At 44.7% G+C, this 15,408-nt stretch overlaps 1 protein-coding gene across 1 annotated transcript; it reads left to right on the top strand.

The window, feature by feature from the left end:
* Positions 1-8,582: 8,582 nt before the first annotated feature.
* LOC140343882 (ankyrin repeat and SOCS box protein 12-like) lies at positions 8,583-11,077 on the top strand. Its single transcript, XM_072430783.1, has 2 exons — positions 8,583-9,612; positions 10,697-11,077. Exons 1-2 carry the CDS (start codon positions 8,859-8,861, stop codon positions 10,831-10,833), a joined length of 891 nt encoding a protein of 296 aa, XP_072286884.1. The 5' UTR covers positions 8,583-8,858; the 3' UTR covers positions 10,834-11,077.
* The last annotated feature ends 4,331 nt before the right edge of the window (positions 11,078-15,408 follow it).

The following is a 15,408-nucleotide window of genomic DNA, read 5'->3' as shown; positions in this document are numbered from 1 at the left end:
AGCCCACCGCCTTCTCCTCCTCCTGTAAATGATGCTCCCGCCTGCCCAGTTCCTGACTTTAGATGCCAGACAATAATGCCGTCCATACTCTGTCTCAGACCCCACCGCCTTCTCCTCCTCCTGTAAATGATGCTGCCGCCTGCCCAGTTCCTGACTTTAGATGCCAGACAAAAATGCTATCCATACTCCATCTCAGAGCCCACCACCTCCTCCTCCTGCTGTAAATGATGCTGCCAGCCTAGTACCCAACTCTTGATGCCAAGGCAATTACTAATGTCGTCCACACTCCGTCTTAGTGCTAACTGCCTCCTCGTAATGCTGTTACTGCTGCTGCCAGCCTTGTACCCAACTATTTCTAATGTCGTCCACACTTCGTCTCAGTGCTCCGTGTCCAGCTTCTCCTGATGCTGTTACTGCTGCTGCCCAGTACCCATCTTTAGATGCCAGTTACTAATGCCATCCATGCTCCGTCTCAGGGCTAAGCTCCTCTCCTCCTCCTGTCAATGATGCTACCACCTGCCCAGTACCTAACTTTAGATGCCAGACAGTAATGCCGTCCATATTCCGTCTCAGAGCCCACCGCCTCTTCCTCCAGCTGTAAATGATGCTGCCACCTGCCCAGTACAAAACTCTAAATGCCAGATACTAATGCCGTCCACACTTTGTTGCAGAGCCCACCACCTCTTCCTCCTTCTGTTACTGCTGCCGCCTGCCCAGTGCCCAGCTGTAGATGCCAGTTAACAAGGCTGTCCATGCTGCATTTTGGAAAGTTACAGCTAGCAGATAGGAAAAGTTAGTGTCCTACAAAGCAATGTCTCCAGTAGCTACAGCTTCTACACTGTCAACATAGGTGATGGCTTTATATTGTAATGCCCTCCATGCTCCATCTCAGGGGCCACCGCCTCCTCCTCCCAGTACACAGCTCCAAATGCCAGACTAGACTGACTCCAGCCAGACTAGCCAGACTCCAGATCAGCAGGGTCTTCTTTCCCCGCTGATTCCTCCAAGCCCAATCCCTTTCATGTGGTTTCGCTACATAGTAGGTAGGGACAGATTGTAATCTCGCTCATCCATTCATGTCTCCAATAGCTACTGCCTCTACACTGTCCAAATAGGTGATGGCTTCAAATTGTAATGCCCTCCTTGCTCCGTCTCAGGGCCCACCACCTCCTCCTCCCAGTACACAGCTCTAGATGCCAGACTAGACTCCAGCTCAACAGGGTCTTCTGTCCCCGCTGATTCCTCCAAGCCCAATCCCTTTCATGTGGTTTTGCTACATAGTAGGTAGGGACAGATTGGAATCTCGCTCATCCATTCATGTCACCATTAGCTACTGCCTCTACACTGTCCAAATAGGTGATGGCTTTAAATTGTAATGCCCTCCTTGCAGCATCTCAGGGCCCACCGCCTCCTCCTCCCAGTACCCAGCTCTAGATGCCAGACTAGACTCCAGCTCAACAGGGTCTTCTTTCCCCGTTGATTCCTCCAAGCCCAATCCCTTTCATGTGGTTTCGCTACATAGTAGGTAGGGACAGATTGGAATCTCGCTCATCCATTCATGTCTACAATAGCTACTGCCTCTACACTGTCCAAATAGGTGATGGCTTTAAATTGTAATGCCCTCCTTGCTCCGTCTCAGGGCTCACCACCTCCTCCTCCCAGTACCCAGCTCTAGATGCCAGACTAGACTCCAGCCCAACAGGGTCTTCTTTCCCCGCTGATTCCTCCAAGCCCAATCCCTTTCATGTGGTTTCGCTACATAGTAGGTAAGGACAGTTAACAATGCCATCCACACTACTCAGGGCCCACTGCCTACTCTTCTTGCTTTTACTGCTGCTGTCTGCCCACTGTCCAATACCCAGCTCTAGATGCCAGACTAGACTCAAGCTCAAAAGGTTTTTCTTTCCCCACTGATTCCGCCAAGCCCCGTTTACTTTCATGTGCTTTCACTCGATAGCAGGCCCTGAGACGGAGTGTGGAAGGCATTAGTAACTGGCATCTAGAGCTGGGTGTAGTGCATCTTTAATGACACCCCGAAGTGTGTAATCTGAAATTTGTGATTGATTGTAAAAGGCCAAATCTTCTGCTTCATCCATCGGTACCACACTTTATCGTACTGAATTTCTGTGTATGTTACCCCGGAACTGGGATGTGGGAGTCCCTTTGTATATGTTGGGTGGATGAGATGTGAAACACCAGTATAGTTAATGGGAACCGAGAGGTCCTGGATGACCACATTGAGCCATGAAGGTATTGAGCTCAGCAGACGTCTGGAGACTTCTACACAAAAAGTATGTGACCGTCCTGGGAGACTCCATTCAAAGATCCGTCAACAAGGGTCTTGTGAAAATACTGCAGAATGATTACTTTCGGACTGAGAAGCAGCTGAAAGGGAAGGGTGACATGTCATTTGCAAACAACATGTTGGAAGATCTCTGGCTGAAATGCACAATGCCATAATTTAACACCAAGTGCGTCATTATAGAACTGACCACCAACTTGTACGGTTCTATTTCCTGACCCGTGTTTCTTCTAAGTACATACAGAACGTGCCAGCCAACTTCCAACATGGACCTTAGCCCGACGTTGTCATCATCACCTCGTGTATATAGGATGATAGCAGGTATCATGATGAGCAATCAGTCACTATAAATGTACATAACCAACATGGACCACCTATTCGGCTCACCTAGGTGCTGAGCCCCAAATGTCTGTTGATATGCAACACGTCCATGTCTGTTGGATTCAAAGGTGGTGAAGTGCTAGAGTACCCAATTCCTAATGTGCGCTGAGACATCATAGAAGGGAATTTCTACAGCACCACACTGGCATATTTGCACCAATTGGATGTGATTGACTTGCACTTCCACTTATGCTTCAAGCTGCGCTCCAGGGTTAAAGATGCCACGCACTCGATTCAGCTGGCTCATCGGACGTATACCTGCATCCTGATGGCTCATATTGATTAGGCCTGGGGCATGCAGCAGGAACAGCAGGAAGAGGAGGCGGTGGGCTATGAGACGCAGCGTGGACAGCATTAGTGACTAGCATCTAGAGTTGGGTACTGGGCAGGCGGCAGCAGTAACAGCATGAGGAGGAGGCGGTGGGCCCTGAGACGGAGCAAGGAAGGCATTAGTAGTTGAGGCCATCACCTATATGGACAGTGTCGAAGCTGTAGCTATTGGAGACATGAATAAATGAATGAACGAGATTCCAATCTGTCCCTACCGAGATTGGAATCTCGTTGATCCATTCATGTCTCCAATAGCTACAGGTTCGACACTGTCCATATGGGTGATGGCCTAAACCTCTAATGCTGTTCTTGCTCCTTCCCAGGGCCCACCACCTTCTCCTCATTGGTCGTCATTTTCTGCGGAGAGCCGAATCCCATTGTCACTCACAACGCCCCCAAGCTGCACTGAACGCTCTTTCAGATAACACACTTGTGGCTGGGCAGGCAAGGATCTGAATGGCATGTTCTGCCAGCTCCGGCCACTGCTCAAGCTTGGATACCCAGTAGCCCAGTGGGTCCTGGCTTTGCAGGATGCAGATGTCCCATGCAGAGCTCAGGTATTCCTGCACCATTACTGACTACAGCTGCTCAGTGTCATTGGCAATTGCTGCACGACTGGCAGCTTGCTTCTACTGAAAAAAAGCCTGCATAATTTGGTTTAGACGACCTCTGCCGCCCATGCCGACCTCTACCGCTGCTTTAAGCAGTTGTTTGGCTCCCATGGCTGGTGGAACTGCCATAGGAATCCCTGCTGCTGCTGGCAGTCGGAAAGGCTGAGCACAAGTCCCTTACAAGCACTTCTTGGTAGTGCTTCATTTTAGGTCCCATGTATTGGGGCAAGATCAGTTGTTGTATCTAAGGCTTGTAGCGTGGATCCAGTAACGTAGCAATGCAATAGTCGTCAGTCTTATGTATCTTTGGCTTTGCACTCTTGCATGATGCCTGTCATGTGGCTTAAACTACCCACAGCTGAGTTAATTCTGTACCCAGAATCCTGTGGGTCGAACAGCAGCACAGGATCGTTGTCCTCCTCCTCCTCCTCTGCCTGGTCTTGCCATCCACGGAACATGGGGCCTTGTGTTTGGGTGGATGGATGCTCAAGTACCCTCAATATCCTCCTCTGCCCCTTCCTCCTTCTGCCATGCCTGCAATGTCCTCCTCATCCTCTTCCACCTCCTCTTCCTAGATTTGTGGTGCACTATGTCTAGTAGGCACGCATGTCCGAGATGATGTTTGAAACGTCTCTTGATGCAGCGTCCGCTCAGTGTTGTGTCTGAGATCCACCATCATCTGTTCCAGCAGACATATGATGGGGATGGTGTCACTGACACAGGCCTGATCTTTGTTGATAATCCTGGTGGCCTCTTCAAAAGGTGACAATACAGTGCACAAGTCCTACATTTGCAGCCACTCCGCAGGGCTGAAGAAAGGTAGTGTAGGTATACGTCTCAAACAAACAGACTCTGCCACGTAATCCACCACAGCTTTCTGTTGATCAGCCAGCTGCTGCAGCATGTAAAAGGTGGAATTCCAACGTGTGGCCACATCACAAATAAACCGGTGCACTGGCAGGTTCAGATTTCGCTGTAAATCCACCAATCTGGCACTGGCTGTGTACGACCGGCAGAAATGTGCCGACAACTTTCTTACCTTCAGCAACAGCGGCTGGAGGCCTGGGTAATTCCTAAAGAAGCGCTGTACTATCAGGTTCATGACGTGAGCCAGGCAAGGTACGTGTGTGACTTTCCCACAACGCAGGGCTGCCAGCAGATTGGCCCCATTGTCACACACGACCTCACACACGAGGGAACACAGGCTTCGCAACCTCAGGACTGCTTGGCAATGTAGGAATTGTGCACCGAAATAGCAAACTGCAGGTTCTTGCTGGCGGTGAACAGATGCTGCCGAATAGGAGGTGCTGGGTCTCCACTGCAAAGTGTCCCTGGAAGAATTGTTTAAGGCACAAGAGTCAAAGGAGGAGGTGGAAGTGGAGGTTGAGGAGGAAATTGCATGGGATGTGCTCTGGGCGGAGGTAGGTATGCAGGCCTTGCTGTATAGGAAATGTATCTTCCCACTCCATGCTTGCTTGACCAACCAATGCAAAGCAGGAACACATTTTTCTGCAAAATACTGTCGCTTAGGCATAACGTACTGTGGGTTCCTGCAGAGAAATGCGTAACGGAACACATTGGAGTCCACCAGCCTGTAAGGGAGGAGCTCTGACGCTATTAGCTCTGCAATTGCCGCATTGATTAGCTTTTGTTTTGAGGTCATTTGGGACATATTTCCTCTTGCGCTCCAGTATCTGGGGGATGGAAGATTGGATGCTGCTAATGCTAACCACAGAAAGATTGGACAATGGGGTAGAAGTTGTGGGGGATGGCAATGAGGCCTGGTCTTAACTGCTAGCAATGTAACAAACAGTAGCTGATCTGCGTTGGAGCTCCTGCTCACCGCTGGTGGAGCCTGAAAAAGGTAATGCTCGGCTACATGCCCCACTCAAATTGATGGCAGCAGCATGGGTAACTTTGGTGGCAGAAGGAAGAAAGGCAGTGGAGGAAGATCGAGCAGTTGACAATCAAAAATCCCGCAACCTCCGGACAGGAGGTGTGCCAGATTCTTGAAAATTCTGTTAGAATTTTAAAGTTATTCTAACCCATAGGCCAGACTTCCTCTCGCACAGACATTTGACACTGTTCCAGGGAGCAGGCAGCAGGGATGTCTCTACCTGTATTTAGTTTAGCAAGCAAGAAGAGCTGTTTCTGCAGAACAGTGCCCTAAAACATTAGTGGCCAAACAGTGTATTGCAGTCCCTGTAATGAAAATGCCATCCGAAATTCATGCCGGGAAACTGAAGGGACCGGATTATCGATGGACGGATTTTCGATTGTCAACCTGTACCATATTTGGAATCTGTGCAATGAACATAACCTAAAATGACTTTAATCTGTTCGGCAAGAAAATGTTTGTTGACCAGTGTTATGAATGCTGCAGTCACACTCATCCTTCTTTCCCACCACTCCCCTTCGTCTGCATCTCTTTGTATTTTTCTTCATTGGTTTCCATTTCACCTTAGAATCAAATTCAAGCTCCTTTGCTTTCAAATCCCTCCACAGTTTTTGTCCCACTTACCTTTCTGACCTGATAGTAAAATACTCTCCTATTTCAAGACTTTTCTAGAGCTGCCCCAACACTCTGGAATAGTCTTGCGCTTGCTCCTACTTTCTGCTAATTTAAAAGGGAACTCAAAACCCATTTTTTTAAATTCCCCCACCCATCTACTTCTGTCTTTTGAAAGGCTGCTCTGGGGTAAAAAGTGAAACTTAACCCAGAAGACTCACCAGTCTTTGTCCAGTACCAGGTACTACCACCTTTTTTCTTTTCTTCTGCTTATGGATGATTGTAATTGGCTGTTGTGGGATGACAAATCTATACATTATCCCAGCACTCTTTATGAAAGGCTGATATAGAGTGCTCATGAGTGAGATTCCAGACTTGACCAGCAGGGGTCACCAATAAGTAATGTATTGAACACTATGCTCCATTAATTCCAACAACAGTAACTTTTTTTTTTCTTTGTTACAATGCAATATTTTTTCTTGGTATTTCTGTTAAGGCTTAGTTTACACAGGGACGTGTTTTAGGCTGAGGCTTTAAAAGCCCATGTTTCAAATTCCCATGCATTCCAATAGGCTAATCTAAACCAGGACGATTCCCTTATGCACGTTTATGAGCGTTATAGATACCTTACCTTGCAACATTTTAAAAATTAAAACACAGGGTAAACACTACTATTGAATTCAATAGAGCCTTGTAAAAGGTTTTTAAACTTTTTTGTATGAAAGCTTCCATTAAAACCAATGGGGACTTTTATAAGCATTTTTAGCAGGACTTTGAAATCTGAAAGCCCCCTTTAATAAGGAGACTCCCAGATCTCCTCCACCCCACCCTGGGGAATGAATACAAGTAAACATAAAACCCCTTACTCATTCCCTGAAAGGGTTAAAAATATGTTTAAAAAATAAGACGAGGCTTTAATGGTAAAGAAATTTAATAACCTCCTGGGCGGTATGTGACTCGGGGTGAAAAAAAACAGCTGATAGCAGTTACCCTGAGCCACACTCAGAGTAGCTTAAAAAAATATTAAATTAAGGCTTACTTGGTTACTTACTTCCTTCGATCTGTCCCCCAGCGAGTGCGCTGACGTTCCCTAGGAGTTCCTGGTGACATTGGTGCTTTCAGCCGTCGCTAGGGCCACGGCAGGATTTTCAAATTATTTTGTATTGCATTCAATACAAAATAACTGTCCTTCATTAAAACGTATTTTACAGTATAATATATTAGTATAAGTATAATAAAGTTTGAAACACAAAATCATGTTAAAGTTTATTATTACATGTATTTTTATTTTTTAATTTTTTCTAAGTTTATTAAATGTATTACTTTGTGTTTCAAACTTTATTATACTCATACAATTATATTATAATGTAAAAAAAAATTTCATGAAAGACAATGTACCAGACAGAAATGAACTTCTAGGAGGGTAAATATGTGTGTTTAGTGAAACTTTTAATCTTTTTTGCAGGTTATCCCGCAATAAAAGGATGATTCCAATGGTTACATTCATGACATAAGCACAGCTGTGGGACTCCTGACAGAGTGGGATCCCCGGACACTAGAGGGCAAATGAGGACAAGTCTCCCCATTCACCTCTAGTGCTTGAGCCATCATCAGAGTTTCCCTTTCCTAGGCCACTTACAGAGCAGAGCAATCAGCGGAGCTCTGCTTTTCTGACAGCTTCGCTTTCTTGATTGCTTCAGTAGCCCTAGCAGAACTGTGACATATGTTTTTGGATGCAGAACACATGTCACAGCTTTGCTCGGGCTGCCGGAGCAATCAAGAAATCAAAGCTATTAGCAGAACAGAGCTCCGCTCCGTGATTGGCGAGCTTTAAAATGCTTGTAAAAGTGCATAAAAACACATATAAACGTGGTAGGACTATTTACATGCATTTTAAAAGCCATCCATGTAGACCCACCCTACTTGTAATTTATCCAAAATTCCTCATCAGGAACCCTGTTCATCTGACCATTTCTTTGTCATTTATTTCCTGATTGTGTTGGTTGTAAAACATATGGCTTTAGAAAAGTACAGTTCACTCAGTTAGGGTTTGCTCACATAAACTAATGTTCATCTCTGCCTATTGTAGTGACATTACATGATATTACAAGCTTATGGTGGCGATGTAAGTTGGGTGAACTAGGTTCTACATGACCCACCTATATACAGGTCGATCGATCACAATGGTATTGTACAAGTTTGCCATCTAGTGGTCATGTGAAGGAACTTCTCCTTGAACTGATAGAGGATGGCTGCAATGTAGTGGGCTGGGAGTACAGTGCTGGCAGGAACAATGACAGAGGCGGTATTACAGCATGACTTCACCTAATCATCTGATTTGCCTTCTGAGCTGTCATTCCTGTGCAGCGCCCAGACAAGGCAACCAATGGTTGTCTTTGAAGCATCCTATTTAGGTTCTGCTTGATTCTACTCTCTGTCAATCAGATGCAGAAGCAGGAAGTGTTGAGTTTTAGGAGACGCGTTCTTCCTTCCTGCAGGATCATCGTTACAGGAGCTAAATATTTGTGGATAAAGCCTGAATCTGAACGCTGCAGAGCATCACACATATTTGGGTGAAATACATGTCTGCTTTGCAGGATTGTCTGTACAGGATTGCTATGCTCCTCAATGGATGAATAGTAAAAATGCAATTAATTTGCAGTTGGGTTTGACATGTAATAAATCGTATGCTTGAGCTATTTCAGCAGCTCCTTAAGGATTCCTTATGCTAAAATACAGAGGGCTTGAGGATGACCATGTGGAAAGCCAGGAGCTCCACCTTGCTGTGTCAATGGACAACCCACAACTCCTATCAGAGCTGTTATCTAGGGTCAGATATAAGAATTATATTGACAGCAGAAGTGGATGGGGGGTTCCAATGACTCCTCTAAGATTGGCTGCTTCTAATGGCTCCCTAGAGTGCCTGAATATCCTTTTGGCCAATGGGTCGGAGGTTGACATTCTGGATGTGAAAGCCCAGACTCCACTTTTTGCTGCTGTCAGTGCTGGCCATTTGGAATGTGTAAGAGCATTATTAAAGGTGGGGGCCAATCCCTGTGGCAGTGTTCACAATAACTGCACCCCTGTATTGACAGCAGCTAGAGAAGGTAATGCCAAGATCCTTAAGGAACTTCTTGACTATGGAGCTGATGCCAACGTCAGAGCAAAAGTGGCCAACAGATTCACTCCCAACCCAAACTGTACTGGACCTCTATACCTTGCAGCAGTCTATGGTCACTTGGACTGTTTCAGATTTCTTCTTTTTTATGGTGCTGACCCAAATTACAATTGTACAGACCGACAACTTTTAACAAACATGAAGAGTCGACAGTCTGTGCTTGAGATATGTTTGAAACACCGATGTGATCCAGAATTTGTGCAATTACTTATTGAGTTTGGTGCTGACTTGTATTTACCCAATATACAGGCATTGTCATTGGTAGACACTCCGTCCTTAAAACTTATCGAGAGGGAAAAAGGTAAAAATATATATATATATATTTTTTTTACTGGGGATATTGTCAAAAAAAAGGGTAAACCAAGGCAATTAGAGCCATTTCGGACCCGCAGTGAAAAGCAGCGTTCTGGCCTGGGCTCAACTGTAGGCCCAACCTCTCCTTTTCAAGTGAATAGGAGCAGTCGGGAACCATGTGCATGTGGCTGCAGCAGGTTCCATGGGCCCAGGAACAGCAAACCATGCAGTCTTTCTCCAAAGGTACAAACATGAGCAAGAGATGGATTTTCATTGGACACCCGTTGCAATAGTACAAAGATTTTTGCCTAGAGCTCACCTTTCTGTATGCACTGTTTTATTAAATAAGCCTGGCGTATATTTTGTATTTAGTATATGAAAGTCCATTGTCACTGCAAGTGATGTACATGGGCTTGGCTTCACCATGAACCTCCTATGCCAGTCTGGCAGCATAAGCTACAGTGATATGCCAGGTTATTCATCATTCCCCACCCTCTTTCTAGGAGTGGTAGCATACAACTTTTAGACTGCTGGTGTCTGCACTGTCAACCCTTTTAGCAGTGACAGAGTTAAATAACATAAACAAGTAGATATATGTTTCAATACAAAATAGCTCTTTATTTAAAACCTGGTAAATGAATTTGATCCAATTATCACAAGATATGATGCTATAAATATGCTTTCAAAATAAGCTAAAATGAATGTACATGCTTATAGCTAGATCTTTGATAGAAAATTATTTCAAACCTCTTATAAATGGTCTAATTTTAAATAATTGTGATGATTAGCCTTAAGTTCCAACTGCACATAATTATTGACAATGGAAAAGTTGCTATTTGCCTATACCTTTTTTGTGGCTGTAAGCACTGGGTTGAGGGAATGTAGACAAAGTAGGACCCGAGACCAGATATGCTCTAACCATACACAAATTCTGACTTGTAATATATTAGCATGTTCACTGACTTTTTGGGGTTAGATCAGAAGAATTTCTTCCATTTCGTTCTCTAATTAAATAGTCACTTTGAATGTATATTGTTATAAATTTGTTTGTCAAAAAATATTCAACAGTAAATTCAATTTTTTTTTTTTAGGTCACCCAAGGCCCCTAATGTCACAATGTCGTCTGGTAATAAGGAGATTGTTGCAGCAAATAGGAAAATTACATCTTATTGATCAATTGCAGATCCCTGATAGAATAGTTCGATACTTGCAGCACCAGAATAGCTGATGTCAAAGAAAGGGACCAGAAATATGTAATCAAAAGTTGTGACTCATGACAACTGAAATAGTGGATTCCTGCTACTGATTTCATTCCAAGTCATTCCTTATTCATAAAGGAGTGAGCTGAAAGTATATAACCAGTGAATTATGTGATGGCTCATAGAAGAGAACTGGCAAAGCTATTTTGAGTTTGGAACAATACTACTAATATTTTGTTTTGGAGAAATTAAAAAATAAAAGTTTCAGCCTGATTTCTTGGACGGTACAACAGTTTGCTTCTTGATAATGCCAACATTTGTAAAGAATAGAATACATAACAATATGTTATTTAAACAGAACATACATGTAGTTATAGCCATTGTCAGGATTTCAATCTGGGAACCTATGACAGAGTGCTAACCACTCATCCACCACATATCCTTTGGAGCCTTTCAAATCCTTATAAGAGGAACAACCAGGACAGAGATTTCATACAAAGTTAGAAAAGGAGAGTGGGAGAACTTTTGTGGCATTTTATTTGAACAGGATGGTCAGCATAAATTGATGAGTAATATAAGCAATAAACCCACACGTTTTATGATGTCATTTGACAAAAATAGTTTTAACTCCTACAAATAATAAATTTTATAAAACATCAAAATCACAAATGTGTTAAAGCACTGGATCAAACAGCTTTGTAAAGTGTCTGTCACAGATCCCCGCAGGACCAGCAGATCTGTGTCCTCCTTAGTGTCACCCACCTTGCATTGTCCTTCTGCCGGCACCAGCTCTACTCAGGGATCCCAGTCTCTGCTTTACTTTCTGGTCCAGATCATGTGACCCACTGTGAGCTGCCCCTTTGTTTCAGAGGACTAGAGTGATTTGCAGATGCACTCCACCTGCTGGCAAACATGCGAACAGCACCTGAGCTGCCTCCCCTCCAGTCCTCCCTCTGGTGGTGGGTTAGGATGTCTGCAGGTCACATAGCACCATCCATCACATAACCTTCCCTTTATAGTAAATGACTGGCAACAGGAAGTTGCTGCACAAGGAGTTCCTTTTGGTTGTAAACTTAGGTTTCTGCTGTTCCAGTTTGTGCTTCCTCCTCCTGATTTATCTGTGTACCGACCTTGGCTTGTTTCCTGACTATTCCTGATCGCTGCCTGCCCTGACCTTTGGCTTGTCTGACCATTCTCTGTCTCTGGCTTTGGCACCACAATTTGTTCCTTCTAGTTAGCAGTCACCTGCTTTGGCGGGCACGGGGGCAGCAACCTGGCAGAAGCTCACCGCACAACATCCTCACCTCTAGAGGCTCTGGAAAAGACCGGGCTGTTGCTTAGATTCTATGCCCCGTGCACGTCTCCACCAACTGGGTTGGTGACACGGAGGGTCCACCACTCTGCCCTGTGGAGCTGTGACAGTGTTCCTTACATAGTACTTTACTTCACAAGTAACAAATCCCTCCGTGTGGGACAATATTTGCACCAAGGTAGGCCCCTGTGCACAATGTTGTACAAATAACATGCATGATATACCCATAAAAATAATCCTATAGTCTCCCAGGTCATGGAGTTGCCCAAAGGGGACGTCCTCTGATGGGGTTAGCACCCCTGCCACCCTTCCTGGCAGGGTTGAACACGTGTATTCACTTTGAGTAACTTCAAATGCAAATAAACTCAACAAAAAAAGGAAGGGAAAGAGAGAAAACAGAAAGAGAAAAGGGAGAGATAAAAAAAGGGGAAAGAACCCGGGAAGGGGTAGGGCAAGACAGGTAATCAGGTCATTGCAAACTTTAACAATGGTGCCACTACGGATGAGTTTGGTCTCGTGTAATGGAGCTTTACATCGTCAAGTTCGTTTGGTCCCACCCCATTGGCATATAATATTCAATCCAGGAGCCAGGACATATTATGTTTAACCTGAGCTATAGTGGGGGTGACAGAAATATGAGACCCACTAGAGTGTATGTGTGTTATACGTGCGTCCAGTATCTCTGCAAATTTAGGGCATTCCCACCAAAAATGGTACAGGGTACCAGGTGTGCTGCCGCCTCGAAAACAGGTGTTCCGCCGATTGGGTTTCATCTTGGTTGAACAGACTGGCACAATGTACCAGTGCATCAGCAATTTATAATTTGTCTTTATTGCTGAGGCATTAATGCTACAATGAGCTGTCGTGTCCTAAATTTATTTCTAGTCCTCCTGCTCCATGTTTACACCTATTTTCTTTTCTCAGTGGTGCATGTAGAGCAACTGCACTGAGGTGCGACTCCGCACTAAAATATAAAGCCTTGAGATTGCCCCTTTCGCCTGACAGTCAAGAGCGCACAAGCAGTCAAAGACTGACACAATTCCAGCAGAGGAGGGTACCCTCATCCAAATAAAGTGAGTGATTTGCAAAAGTTGGAAAGTCTCAGAGGTTGGGATTTGGTACTTTTATCGCTTGGAATTTAAACTTCCAATCGGGCCCAGAAAGTGGAAGATTTTATATAGACCATGGTCCACCCACCACTGAAACCTGCGCGGGTCCTCTAGTCTCAGTGGGAACAAAAGATTCCCAATTATAGTAGCGAGTAGGGAGTGTGTAGATTCTAAGCCACCTGTATTGCGTACCAAATCCCAAACTTGAATAGAGTGTCTAAGTATCAGATTAGTAGTGGCAGGGCGGGTGCAGAAGGGAATCCACAACAGAGTCTCCACCAAAACCTGGTCCGGTCGTTCGTTTCCAGCGACTTTCATCGTTCGTCGGCGTCGTTGGTTACTTTTTTACGAACGATTTTTTGCCCAATTTTTTGCCCAATCGATCGTTCGTCGTTCGATTGGAACGATAAAAATTGGAAGTGTGTACGCACCTTAAGATATGAGATGAGGTACTGTTAGGCTCCACCTGACCTTGTGGTTAGTAAAGGGTCTGCTGGGGCATGCGGGGTCTGCGAGAGTCCTAGATAAAGGTCAACACCTGTTTTTGTAATACTTTAAAGGTAGAGGTTGGGAATTCTGTTGGAAGCACCCTCATGGTGTACAGAAATTTCCACAACCATGTCATTTTTAAATTGAAGCTATGCATCCCAGCTAGGATATTTGGTACCTCATCTAGGACTCAAGCAGAGGGGTCAAGTGGTGAGCCAGTTCTGGGATGTTGGCGGCATACATGGTTTTGATCGGATGGTGTAATATACACTCCTAAATAATGGAAAGGACATTCCTCCCATTTAAATGGAAAGGAGGCTTAGAAAGTGGACACCGTTGTGGCCCTTCAAAGTGATATTTATTGCCTTACATTTATTGAAATTAAGTTGTAGGCCCAAGAATGTTTGAATTTTTGGAGTAGGGACATAGGATTAGGCAGGGACACCAAAGGGTGGAATGATGGAAGATCAGGAGATGTGTAAGGTATGGCCATAGGAGTCGAAGGCTTTTTTAACATCTAAGCTGAGAAGGAATGCTGGCACCATCTCGGTGTGGGCATACTGTGTAAGGTCTAAGATACTGTGAATAATATTTCCCGCTTGTCTTAGCAATAAAGCCCGTTTGATCCATCAACTGTGAGTGATACTTCTATTTAGACGTGTAGCCAGGATAGACGCCAACAACTTAACATCTACATTTAGTAATAGGATTGGGCAATAATAAGACCATGGGGTGGAATCTGTATCTGGTTCAGGTGGCCATAGCCGTGCTATCCAACGTATGCGAGGGTTTGTACAGTGCACTCAGCCTTTTATGAAATTCCTGAAGAATTAGTACAGGGTTATGCGTGAGGCCGGAGCCATTGACCTTGAGGCGATAGAGGGAAAAGTGGCGATCTGGTTGGCATAGACTTCTAGCTAGCATTGTATGTGATTTATTGCTATGTAGATGAAATTACTTAAATCCATCTAAGTTGCTTTTCAGCCAGAGATACAGAGCATATGAAATATTCAGCTCCCTTGTAGCAAACTGTGTCCGCAACTCAGAATATTACCCTTCTAGACGGTCAATTTGTGCTAGCTGTGCTGCTTTTTAATCTGGGGGGGAGCAAATAAATAAAACGGCCTCTAATAACTGTTTTGTGAGCTGCCCACAAAGTTTCGCTCGAGACCTCAGTAGTTTGGTTGAGGGTAAAGTAGTCAGAATGTGTCGCCTGAACCTTCCGACACAGTGGGGTTGCTTGGAAGAGAGTCATTCAGCGACCAGCTAAAGGAGTCTGGTTTAGGGAATAGAAAAAGTTGTCAAGACTGTGTTATAGTCAGATCAGGGTATCGCTAGTATCTCCCAAGAGGTAACTAATGGGAGGTTCTTTGAGGAAACAAAAATTGTGGTCAATGTGAGAGAGAAGCTGGTGCGAATGAGAGAAGTGTATGTGGAAGAGAGGTTGCAGTCTCCTTGTGTTATACTGTAGGGTTTTGCAAACTTTTTTTTATCCAACCATGGCATCAAGGCAGCGTTAGTATCGCCACACATAAGTATACCTCCCTGCATGTGTTTCTGGACCAGCTGGAGCAATTTGGTGAAGAAGGCAACTTTCATTTGGTGCATAGTGTGGCACTAGTAGTCACATGTCATAGTATGTGGCCTTCATTTGGTGCATAGTATGTGACAAGAGTCCCCTTTGCATCATTCAG

Source organism: Pyxicephalus adspersus, chromosome Z, assembly GCF_032062135.1.
Source record: "Pyxicephalus adspersus chromosome Z, UCB_Pads_2.0, whole genome shotgun sequence".
NCBI classification, from domain to species: Eukaryota; Metazoa; Chordata; class Amphibia; order Anura; family Pyxicephalidae; genus Pyxicephalus; species Pyxicephalus adspersus.
Note: the sequence above shows the minus strand (reverse complement) of the source record. Positions and strands in the feature narration are given on the sequence as shown.